Source organism: Bos javanicus, chromosome 5 (genome assembly GCF_032452875.1).
Source record: "Bos javanicus breed banteng chromosome 5, ARS-OSU_banteng_1.0, whole genome shotgun sequence".
NCBI classification, from domain to species: domain Eukaryota; kingdom Metazoa; phylum Chordata; class Mammalia; order Artiodactyla; family Bovidae; genus Bos; species Bos javanicus.
In genome coordinates, this window is record NC_083872.1 from 87,118,763 (window position 1) to 87,131,852 (window position 13,090).

The following is a 13,090-nucleotide window of genomic DNA, read 5'->3' on the forward strand; positions in this document are numbered from 1 at the left end:
TCTTGTAAGTTTCAGGGCAGTCTTTGAATAGCATTGAGAGGGCAGTTTAAAGAATAAGTGCTGTACTGATTTGTGTTCCAGAACGCTGCTCTTAAGAGTTGGGGTAGGTAGGGGTATTTTTTGTACAAATTCTTGACTAATGTGCTCTTTATCAGCCAGTGGAATTAAGAGTATAATTGGTAAAATTGTCACCTCTACATATCAATGTATTTTTCTATTTTCACAAAAGCATTTTCTTTCCTATTTCTTATTTTCAGCAACTTCCCACTTAACCAGCTCTCTACCTGATATATACTGCCATCATTTTGATTCAGCTGCCTCTATTTCAGAGCAGTTCAGTCTTTCAGTCAGTCATGTCCAAACTCTTTGCAACCCATGAACTGCAGCATGCCAGGTTTCCCTGTCCATCACCCACTCCCAGAGCTTGCTCAAACTCATGTCCATCAAGTCAGTGATGCCATCCAACTGCCTCATCCTCTGCCATCTTCTTATCCTCCTGCCTTTAATCTTGCCCAACACCAGGGTCTTTTCCAGTGAGTCACCTCTTTGCATCAAGTGGCCAAAGTATTGGAGTATCAGCTTTAACATCAGTCCTTCCAGTGAATATTCAGGGCTGATTTCCTTTAGGATTGAATGGATGGATCTCCTTGCAGTCCAGGGGACTCTCAAGAGTCTTCTCCAACACCACAGTTCAAAAGTATCAATTCTTCGGCACTCACTTTTTTTATAGTCCAACTCTCACAACCACACACGACTACTGGAAAAACCATAGCTTTGACTACAGAGACCTTTGTGGGCAAAGTAATGTCTCTGCTTTTTAATATGCTGTCTAGGTTGGTCATAGCTTTTCTTCCAGGAAGCAAGCATCTTTTAATTTCATGGCTGCAGTCACCATCAGCAGTGGTTTTGGAGCCCAAGAAAATAAAGTCTGTCACTGTTTCCATTGTTTCCCCATCTATTTGCCATGAAGTGATGGGACAGGATGCCATGATGTTCGTTTTTTGAATGTTGAGTTTTAAGCCAGCTTTTTCACTCTCCTCTTTCACTTTCATTAAGAGGTTCTTTGGTTCTTCTTTGCTTTCTGCCATAAGGGTGGTGACATCTGTGTATCTGAGATTATTGATATTTCTCCCAGCAATCTTGCTTCCAGCTTGTGCTTTATCAGCCCAACATTTTGCAAAATGTACTCTGCATGTGAACAGCATGAAAAGGCAAAAAGATATGACACTGAAATATGAAGTCCGATGCTATAAAGCACAATATTGCATGAATCAAGATAAATTGGAGGTGGTCAAACAGGAGATGGCAACAGTGAACATCAACATTTAGGAATCAGTGAATTAAAATGGACTGAAATGGGCCAATTTAACTCAGATGACCATTATATCTACTCCTGTGGGCAAGAATCCCATAGAAGAAATGGAGTAGCCCTCATAGTCAACAAAAGAGTCCAAAATGCAGCTCTTGGCTGTAGTCTCAAAAACGAAAGAATGACCTCTGTTCGTTTCCAAGTCAAACCTTTCAATATCACAGTAATCCAAGGCTATGCTCTGACCAGTAATGCTGAAGAAGCTGAAGTTGAATGGTTCTATAAAGACCAACAAGAACTTCTAGAACTAACACCAAAAAAAGATGTCCTTTTCTTTATAGGGGACTGGAATGCAAAAATAGGAAGTCAAGAGATACCTGGAGTAACAAGCAAGTTTGGCCTTCGAGTACAAAATGAAGCAGGGCAAGGGCTAATAGAGTTTTGCCAAGAGAATGCACTGGAGTAGCAAACTCTCTACCAACAACAGAAGAGAAGACTCTACACATGGACATCACCAGATGGTCAATACCAAAATCAGACTGATTGTATTCTTGCAGCCAAAGATGGAGAAGCTCTATAGGGTCAGCCAAAACAAGACTGGGAGCTGACTGTGGCCCAGATAGTGAACTCCTTATTGCCAAATTCAGGCCTAAATTGAACTAGGGAAAACTGCTAGACCACTGAGGTATGACCTAATCAAATCCCTTATGATTATACAGTAGAAGTGACAAATAGATTCAAGGGATTAGATCTGATAGACAGAGTGCCTAAAGAACTATGGATGGAAGTTCATGACATTGTACAGGAAGCAGTGATCAAGAACACCCCCAAGAAAAAGAAATGCATAAGGGCAAAATGGTTGTCTCAGGAGGCCTTACAGATAGCTGAGAAAAGAAGAGAAATGAAAGGCAAAGGAGAAAAGCAAAGGTATACCCATTTGAATCCAGAGTTCCAAAGAATAAAAAGGAGAGATAAGAAAACCTTCCTCAGTGATCAATGCAAAGAAATAGAGGAAAACAATAGAATGGGAAAGACTAGAGATCTCTTCAAAAAAATTAGAGATACCAAGGGAATATTTCGTGCAAAGATGGGCACAATGAAGGACAGAAATGGTATGGACCTAACAGAAGCAGAAGATATTAAGAATAGGTGGCAAGAATTTACAGAAGAGCTATACAAAAAATATCTTCATGACCCAGATAACCACGATGGTGTAATCACCCACCTAGAGCCAGACATCCTGAATTGCAAAGTCAAGTGGGCCTTAGGAAGCTTCACTAAGCTAGTGGAGGTGATGGAATTCCACTTGAGCTATTTCAAATCCTAAAAGATGATGCCATTAAAGTGCTGCACTGGATATGCCAGCAAATTTGGAAAATGCAGCAGTGGCTGCAAAACTGGAAATGGTCAGTTTTCATTCCAATCCCAAAGAAAGGCAAAACCAAAGAATGTTCAAACTACCGCACAATTGCACTCATCTCACACGCTAACCAAGTAATGCTCACAATTCTACAAGCCAGGCTTCAATAGTACATGAACCATGAACTTCCAGATGTTCAAGCTGGATTTAGAAAAGGCAGAGGAACCAGAGATCAAATTGCCAACATCCATTGGATCATCAAAAAAACAAAAGAGTTCCAGAAAAATATCTACTTCTGCTTTAAGGCTATGCCATAGCCTTTGACTATGTGGATCACAAAAAACTGTGGAAAATTCTATGGGAATACCAGACCACCCTACCTACCTCCTGAGAAAACTGTGTGCAGGTCAAGAAGCAACACTTAGGACTGGATATGGAACAAAGATTGGTTCCAAATTGGGAAACGATTACGTCAAGGCTGTATATTGTCACCCTGCTTATTTAACTTACATGCAGAGTACATAATGTGAAATGCCAGGCTGGATGAAGCACAAGCTGGACTCAAGATGGCCGGGAAGAATATCAATAATCTCAGATACACAGATGACACTACCCTTATGGCAGAAAGCAAAGAAGAACTAAAGAGCCTCTTGATGAAAGTGAAAGAGGAGAGTGAAAAAGCTGGCTTAAAATTCAACATTCAAAAAACGAACGTCATGGCATCCTGTCCCATCACTTCAAATAGATGGGGAAACAATGGAAACAGTGACACTTGACTTTCTTGGGCTCCAAAACCACTACTGATGGTGACTTTAGCCATGAAAGAAAAAGATGCTTGCTTCCTGGAAGAAAAGCTATGACCAACCTAGACAGCATATTAAAAAACAGAGATGTTACTTTGCCAACAAAGGTCCATCTAGTCAAGGCTACGGTTTTTCCAGTAGTCACACATATGGATGTGAGAGTTGTACTTTAAAGAAAGCTGAGTGCTGTAGAATTGATGCTTTTGAACTGTGGTGTTGGAGAAGATTCCTGAGAGTCCCTTGGACTGCAAGGAGATTCATCCAGTCCATCCCAAAGGAGATCAGCCCTGAATTTTCATTGGAAGGACTGATGTTGAAGCTGAAACTCCAATACTTTGGCCACCTGATGCGAAGAACTGACTCATGGAAAAGACCCTGATGCTGCGAAAAATTGACAGCAGGAGGAAAGGGGATGACAGAGGATGAGATGGTTGGATGGCATCACTGACTTGATGGACATGAGTTTGAGCAAGCTCCAGGAGTGACTGATGGACCGGCAAGCCTGGTGTGCTGCAGTTAAGGGATGTAAAGAGTCGGACATGACTGAGCAACTGAACTGAACCCTGCATGTAAGTTAAATAAGCAGAGTGACAATATACAGCCTTAATGTACTCCTTTCCCAATTTGGAAGTAGTCTGTTGTTCCGTGTTCGGTTCTAACTGTTGCTTCTTTTTTTTTTTTTAATTAAATGTATTTAATAAAAATAAATTTTTATTAAAATTTATTTATTTTAATTGGAGGTTAATTACTTTACAATATTGTATTGGTTTTGCCATACATCAGCATGAATCCGCCACGGGTGTACACGTGGTACGGGGAGGGATGTGGGAGGGGCTTCAGGATGGGGAGCACGTGTAACTGTTGCTTCTTGACCTGCATACAGATTTCTCAGGAGGCAGGTAAGGAGGTCTGGTATTCTCATGTCTTCAAAAATTTAGAATGGATTAATTTCATTATGATAACTTTGGGAATCACCTTTATCAGTAATATTCACACATTTGAAAAGGAACTCTTTAACCCAAGTTTCAAAATCAAATGGTTGAGTTTTAGTCATGACAGTGCAGGTGGTGTCTTTGGGAAGAGGATGGCCAGGGATGTATGGGATTAGACGAAATGGAATGAAAAGAATCTTCCCAGTGTGCCAGCATCTGTGCTTTATATCATTTGGCTGATTCTCCTACTATATTCCTGAGTAGATTGAATTTAAAGTTTTGAAGACTATTCTTATATCCAGGTCATTCTTTTGACAATACAATATATTACCTGGAATCTTGTTTACACATAGATACCTGTATACAGAAGAACTAAATATAAACTTTTACAGCAGGATCAATTTTTGTCTGGAATTGTTTATCTAATTATTTACTACATAACCACTGTATTATATATATTATATATATATGTATATATATACACACACACATATATATACACATACACATAAATATATATACATACCATATATTTATCATGTAACCATTCATGTGTTTTATGATATACCCCTTACCTTAATTTTTCTGTCTTCTGAATTTATTGTCAGTGAGAGTTTTTAAATTGTGGCAGTGTTACCATTTTGATTTACATGCTATTAAAGATAATCACGATGGTGTAATCACTGACCTAAAGCCAGACATCCTGGAATGTGAAGTCAAGTGGGCCTTAGAAAGCATCACTACAAACAAAGCTAGTGGAGGTGATAGAATTCCAGTTGAGCTATTCCAAATCCTGAAAGATGATGCTGTGAAAGTGCTGCACTCAATATGCCAGCAAATTTGGAAAACTCAGCAGTGGCCACAGGACTGGAAAAGGTCCGTTTTCATTCCAATCCCAAAGAAAGGCAATGCCAAAGAATGCTCAAACTACCACACAATTGCACTCATCTCACACGCTAGTAAAGTAATGCTCAAAATTCTTCAAGCCAGTCTTCAGCAGCATGTGAACCGTGAACTTCTGATGTTCAAGCTGCTTTTAGAAAAGGCAGAGGAACCAGAGATCAAATTGCCAACATCCGCTGGATCATGGAAAAAGTAAGAGAGTTCCAGAAAAACATCTATTTCTGCTTTATTGACTATGCCAAAGCCTTTGACTGTGTGGATCACAATAAACTGTGGAAGATTCTGAAAGAGATGGGAATACCAGACCACCTAATCTGCCTCTTGAGAAATTTGTGTGCAGGTCAGGAAGCAATAGTTAGAACTGGACATGGAACAACAGACTGGTTCCAAATAGGAAAAGGAGTTCATCAAGGCTGTATATGATCACCCTGCTTATTTAACTTATATGCAGAGTACATCATGAGAAACGCTGGACTGGAAGAAACACAAGCTGGAATCAAGATTGCTGGGAAAAATATCAATAACCTCGGATATGCAGATGACACCACCCTTATTTCAGAAAGTGAAGAGGAACTAAAAAGCCTCTAGATGAAGATGAAAGTGGAGAGTGAAAAAGTTGGCTTAAAGCTCAACATTCAGAAAACGAAGGTCATGGCATCCGCTCCCATTACTTCATGGGAAATAGATGGGGAAACAGTGGAAACAGTGTCAGACTTTATTTTTCTGGGCTCCAGAATCACTGCAGATGGTGACTGCAGCCATGAAATTAAAAGACACTTACTCCTTGGAAAGAAAGTTATGACCAACCTAGATAGCATATTCAAAAGCAGAGCCATTATTTTGCCAACAAAGGTTCATCTACTCAAGGCTATGGTTTTCCCTGTGGTCATGTATGGATGTGAGAGTTGGACTGTGAAGAAGGCTGAGCGCCAAAGAATCGATGCTTTTGAACTGTGGTGTTGGAGAAAACTCTTGAGAGTCTCTTGGACTGCAAGGAGATCCAACCAGTCCATTCTGAAGGAGATCAGCCCTGGGATTTCTTTGGAGGGAATGATGCTAAAGCTGAAACTGCAGTACTTTGGCCACCTCATGCGAAGAGTTGACTCATTGGAAAAGACTCTGATGTTGGGAGGGATTTGGGGCAAGAGGAGAAGGGGACGACAGAGGATGAGATGGCTGGATGGCTTCACTGACTTGATGGACATGAGTCTGAGTGAACTCCAGGAGTTGGTGATGGACAGGGAGGCCTGGCGTGCTGCGATTCATGGCGTCGCAAAGAGTTGGACACGACTGAGCAACGACTGAGTATGATCTGATCTGGTCTGATCTGAAAGGTCAGTTTCCATTCCAATCCCAAAGAAAGGCAATGCCAAAGAATGCTCAAACTACCGCACAGTTGCACTCATCTCACACGCTAGTAAAGTAATGCTCAAAATTCTCCAAGCCAGGCTTCAACAATACATGAACTGTGAACTTCCAGATGTTCAAGCTGGTCTTATAAAAGGCAGAGGAACCAGGGATCAAATTGCCAATATCCACTGGATCATCAAAAAAGCAAGAGAGTTCCAGAAAAACATCTATTTCTGCTTTATTGACTATGCCAAAGCCTTTGACTGTGTGGGTCACAATAAACTGTGGAAAATTCTGAAGGAGATGGGAATACCAGACCACCTAATCTGCCCCTTGAGAAACCTGTATGCAGGTTAGGAAGCAACAGTTAGAACTGGACATGGAACAACAGACTGGTTCCAAATAGGAAAAGGAGTACGTCAAGGCTATATATTGTCACCCTGCTTATTTAACTTATACACAGAGTACATCATGAGAAACACTGGGCTGGAAGAAGCACAAGCTGGAATCAAGATTGCCAGGAGAAATATCAATAACCTCAGATATGCAGATGACACCACCCTTATGGCAGAAAGTGAAGAGGAACTAAAAAGCCTCCTGATGAAAGAGGAAAGTGAAAAAGTTGGCTTAAAGCTCAACATTCAGAAAACTAAGATCATGGCATCTGGTCCCATCACTTCATGGCAAATAGATGGGGAAACAGTGGAAACAGTGTCAGACTTTATGTTTTTTGGGCTCCAAAATCACTACAGATGGTAACTGCAGCCATGAAATTAAAAGACGCTTACTCCTTGGAAGGAAAGTTATGACCAACCTAGATAGCATATTCAAAAGCAGAGCCATCACTTTGCCAACACAGGTCCATCTAGTCAAGGCTATAGTTTTTCCAGTGGTCATGTATGGACGTGAGAGGTTGACTGTGAAGAAAGTTGAGTGCCGAAGAATTGATGCTTTTGAACTGTGGTGTTGGAGAGGACCTTTGAGAGTCCCTTGGACTGCAAGAAGGTCCAACTAGTCCATCCTAAAGGATATCAGCCCTGGGTGTTCATTGGAAGGACTGATGGTACAGCTGAAACTCCAATACTTTGGCCACCTCATGTGAAGAATTAACTCATTGGAAGAGACCCTGATGCTGGGAGGGATTGGGGGCAGAGGAGAAGGGGACGACAGAGGATGAAATGGCTGGATGGCATCACTGACTCAATGGACATGAGTTTCAGTGAACTCCGGGAGTTGGTGATGGACAGGGAGGCCTGGCGTGCTGTGATTCATGGGGTTGCAAAGAGTCGGACACGACTGAGTGACTGAACTGAACTGAAATGATAAGGTGTTTTAGTTAAAGGTACACCACATCTTCGTCAATTCCTCTAGTCACCTCTCATTTTCCCTATTAACGTGTCTGAGAATTAGCTTAAATGACTATGCAAAAGCTCACAAAAAAGTACAACTTACTGTGTTTACTTGTGCTGTCTCCTACTGACATCCTGTTAAGTATCATAAATTCCATTTTGGGGTAACTAATTGAATCATTTTATTATACTCTGTGCTTTAGAGGTAGATGATTCAGTTCAGTCACTCAGTTGTGTCAGACTCTTTGCGACCCGATGAACTGCAGCACGATAGGCCTCCCTGTCCGTCACCAACTCCCGGAGTTCACTCAAACTCACGTCCATCGAGTCAGTGATGCCATCCAGCCATCTCATCCTCTGTCATCCCCTTCTCCTCCTGCCCCCAATCCCTCCCAGCATCAGAGTCTTTCCCAATGAGTCAACTCTTCGCATCAGGTGGCCAAAGTACTGGAGTTTCAGCTTTAGCATCATTCATTCCAAAGAAATCCCAGGGCTGATCTCCTTTAGAATGGACTGGTTGGATCTCCTTGCAGTCCAAGGGACTCTCAAGAGTCTTCTCCAACACCACAGTTCAAAAGCATCAATTCATCGGCGCTCATCTCTCTTCACAGTCCAACTCTCACATCCATACATGACTAGTGGAAAAACCTTAGCCTTGAGTAGACGGACCTTTGTTGGCAAAGTAATGTCTCTGCTTTTTAATATGCTAGAGGTTACTGATTGTAAAAACACTTGTGACTTTCTAGCTTGTCCTTTACTAATTTTAGTAAATTAGTCTTTTATCTTGGCCTTTCCTAATTTCCTCCTTAGTTAGATGGTGCAAGATCCATACAGCTGAATGCCGAATCTTCAGAGTCATTTAACATTTCATTCTTTTTTTTTTTACTCCGAGTGCCTTATTTTGCTGTTTCTTCTTGAAAGACTTTACTTCAAAATGAAGGCAATGTGCTACATATGTAGCATTATTGCCCATACACTTTTAAATCAAAACCTGAGAGGCAATCCATGCCCAGTATATTCCTCAAAGATAGTAAAGTCTTCATTGACCCAGATTCTCTAATATCACGTTGATGGAATGTGGTTTGTTCTTTTTTCTTTTTTAATGTAACTGTCTTCTACTTTAGCAGCTACATTTACTATAAAGATAGCCTGTTAAGCTGGTGTCCTTGGTGCTCCTGGGCTTGGCTGAATATATACAGCAGACTCTCAGCAAAAAAAATTCAGAACATACAAAGCAGCTGAAAGTACCGTTTTCATCCCCAAAATAAATTGGGCAAGGCTGTATGTTTTTAAATATATAATTTATTTCAATGTCAGTAGTATATAATCTTATAGAACTAAAATTGATATAAACTCTTTTGTTTCCAGTTCCCCTATTGTATTTTATATCAATCGAAAATTTAAAATATTTTGTCTATTAAATCATTTATCCAGCTTTGATGAACAGAGACATGGATTCCAAAGCCACTAAATTAAGAGAATTTTTCATCTAGTATAGTTGTACTACTGTCAGAGATTTTGTAGAGATAAAGTACATACTGTATGAAGAATTTCAGTATCCTGTTGGTTCTTGATAGAAACATTCGTTGGGTCCCTTCCCTGTAATAATTACCTTAAATAGTTGATTATTTTCTGTGAACATTTTATTGTGTCATTTTATAGCTGTTCTGCAGTAAATGTGATTCATTTGTGTAATTCATGACTGTGTTCCTGAGAAAATGAAGTGCATAATTAAAAAGAAACCTGGGCAAATTTTATGAAATCCAATAGGTGCTTTTCTGAAAGCTGTTCTGGAACCATATCACCCTCAGATCAATGATGGAGAGTGCTAGAGAAAGTTGTAAACCTTTTATTGTATGCTTTTCTGTGCTTAAAATCACCCAATTACTTAACTTGGAAATAGTTTAAAAATCTCATGTGGTTTAGATTAAGCATTATATTTTTCTTGAAAATAATTTACTTTGTGATGCCATGTTCTCATGAATTCAAATCAAGCACTGCATGCTTTCAAATGACTTGATGTCTTTGCAGATCTAATTTTGGTATATTTGTTATCTCAAATAATTCGCCAACTCAATATTTTGGCTTAGCAATCCAAATCAAATTGTGGTCCAAGTAGCAGGCACTCACATCGAATGTACAGAGACTTGACAAGCAATTAGCAATGAATATTTAAACGTCTTCATTACCCTTACATGAGAGATGCAGATGGCATTTAGGGAGATGGCAACCAGAGGACACTACTGTGAATTACGTTTCTATCATTTGGTCACCTGACTATTGGAAGACTTTCTCTGGGCCCCCTGCCACTTCTATACTTCTACTGTCTGGCTAAAAATAAAGTAGGCATTCCAAATGCTGTAAAAACAGGTTGCTTCCATGAAATTTCTATGCACATTTTGTGATTTGGGAAGGTTGTCTCCAAGGATCCCAGCATACATCCTTGCGGCTTAGCAGACCCAAATGCCAAGACTGTATAAGGGGATTCTGCGAATCAGAGTTCCTTCAAAATTCCTACTGATCGTTGGCTTTGGTTACCTCAGTATAACGTGCTAAGTGTGCAAAGGTGAATAAATCAACGTCTCATCCCTTCCTGAAGCAAATGTACCCAAAGGGGGGGAAAAATAACTTTTAGAGTTGTTACAAACATGGCCCATATATGGCCCAAAGGAAAAAAAAAGTCTTTGAATAATTATAATTTCCAGACTGAGATCTCATTATAAATTTCTTTTTTAAGGAAAAAACAACACTGGAGAGTCTGACTCAGCAACTGGCAGTCAAACAGAATGAAGAAGGAAAATTTAGCCATGCCATGATGGATTTCAATATGAGTGGAGATTCTGATGGTTTGTGAAAGTTTTCATATCTATTCCAGTAGTGTGCAGAAGTATCTGTTTAATGCCAATTAAAACTACTAAAAATTATACCAGACAGCCACCTCATACCTGATCATTACAGTAAGAGTTCACATGTTCTCCCCAGCACACTCTGTGAGATAACATCTATTACAGATAAAGAGATTGGCCCTTAGGAATTTGTAGTCGTTTTTTCCAAGACCATAGAACTGTAAGTGCCAAAGGGCAGGTCTAGGGTTCAAGATGGCGTGATTCTAAAGCGCATGCTGTCAATCATTTCCCCTCTCACTTCCATATTTCTTATACCTGAATCAAACTTTTCAGAAATCTGTTATCCCTAAGCTCATTTTAGAGTTTTCATTTGTCAAACCCTGACCAGAATACAGAACTCAGAGGACATTTTCAGGATAGTTTCTTGCATTTGGGATCCTTTCCCTCTTAATGCTATCTACCATACAGTCAAGCGTCCTGCCTACACTCTGTAGCCCATCTTGAATTCAAACTGTGCAGCCTCACACTTCCCAAATGTTCCTCGAGCCTTCTGTTGTCTATATCATCTCTGAATGTTCTAAACATCCACAGGAACAACTAAATAAATTGATGCTCTAATTCTAATAGCACAGCAAAGAGAGAAGAGTGCTTTCCCTCTTACGCTTAGCGCCGACTGGGAACCTCTCTCCCAGATCAGGTGGCATACATGCATTTTAAGAGCATGGTCCTCAACTTGGTTACTACAGCAGAAGACCCCTGTATATAGAAAAGACTGCCCCAGTTCCAACCAGTGAGAAGCCAAGGGACTAGCCAAGCTTGAGCATTTGACCAATAATTCTGTTGAGGCCAAATTTGAATGAATTGGATATCTAAAAAATGTCTGTGTTTTTCTAGCCTGTTGGATCCAAACATTTCCTTCCATCTTCTACTCTGCTTAGCTAAGATAATCCTGATCTAAGTACTTGCAAAGAACTTGTTTAGCTTTGAAGAAGTCACATAATGTTCATTTTAAGGCTTATCTTGCTGTAAGGTGTAAGAACAAGAAAAGGAGGATATGCAGATGATCATTTGCTAGCTACAAACCCATTTTAGAAAGATGTCACCGTATATTAGCACTCATTTTTGTCAGTAAAACACTTACTGGTAATAACACATTTCATAAATTTTAAGTTGTATTAGCATGATAAATATACCCATGGTACTCAGCATTAAAACATCAAAATGTTTGTTGCTGTTATGTGTTAAATTCAGTCATGCTTGTATGCAAAATATTTTCCAATCTTCATCAGACCAAAGAGTATATTATGAAAGAGAAATAATGGGAAACTCCAAATATGCTGTGTTTTCTGTTTGCTTCAGGTCTTCGAGGTCTTCAAGTCTGGGTCATTTTGGTTAATTCCTATTCCTTCAGATTAAGACAGGGAAAAGAGTATGAAGGAAGAAAAAAAGCAGAATCAGTACTTTTGTTGATTATACAAATTCTCAAAAGCCCCAAAATATTTGAAATTTTTACACGCTACCAGAATATATCTCTTTCATATTTTATAATGATAACCCTGGAAAACTTGGTGCCAGAGTTCTACATTTTGCTGCTTCTTGCTTTCTTTGCCTAAATTCAAGTATCTCAGGAAGCAGTTTAAACTGCTGAAGCCATTCTACAAAATTGGATAAAGCCTAGAGGACTGACCGAAGCTCCTCAAGGTTCCCGTGTCCCTCCTGGTTGTGTTTCATCCTGAGTCTCCCTGATTGAAATGTACTTACCAGTGGAGCTCTTTGCATAAATTAGATGTTGGGGGAAAATTCAGGAAAATGAACATATTATCTTTTTCACCTTATATATGTAACTGTAGACTTCCTAAGAAACCATTGTAATGTACCTATTCATTTGTTCTTTTCCCACCATTTTTATACATCTTTTGAGAAGCAGACTAACATTGCTGCATTAGCATATTTCATGCATTTATTAACACATAATTTCAAACACATTACAGGAGATATCTGTATTGTATTTTAACCTCAAATATCTATTTAGCAGTGTTTTTATTTATATAGCCTCAGATGAAGAAAAAGGACATGACTAGGCTATGTTCTGACAGTCTTCAGGTGAGAGATACTTCGTTACCTATAGTCACCCGTTCTGCTGAATAGATTGGTGTCAATTTTGTGAGCTTTTCAATGTAATATTTCTACACTACCAGCATGCCTGTTGACCTAACCCAACTATCTTCTTTGCAGTTT

General features: G+C 39.6%; 1 protein-coding gene across 15 annotated transcripts in view; it reads left to right on the forward strand.

Annotated features, from left to right (window-relative positions):
• SOX5 (SRY-box transcription factor 5) overlaps nucleotides 1-13,090 on the forward strand; it is a 1,175,689-nt gene that overhangs the window by 1,147,899 nt on the left and 14,700 nt on the right. For all 15 annotated transcript variants that reach the window (XM_061417626.1, XM_061417628.1, XM_061417625.1 and 12 more), the window contains one exon: nucleotides 10,744-10,852. In XM_061417626.1, coding sequence (XP_061273610.1) covers nucleotides 10,744-10,852 — 109 coding nt within the window. The remainder of the gene's footprint in view (nucleotides 1-10,743; nucleotides 10,853-13,090) is intronic.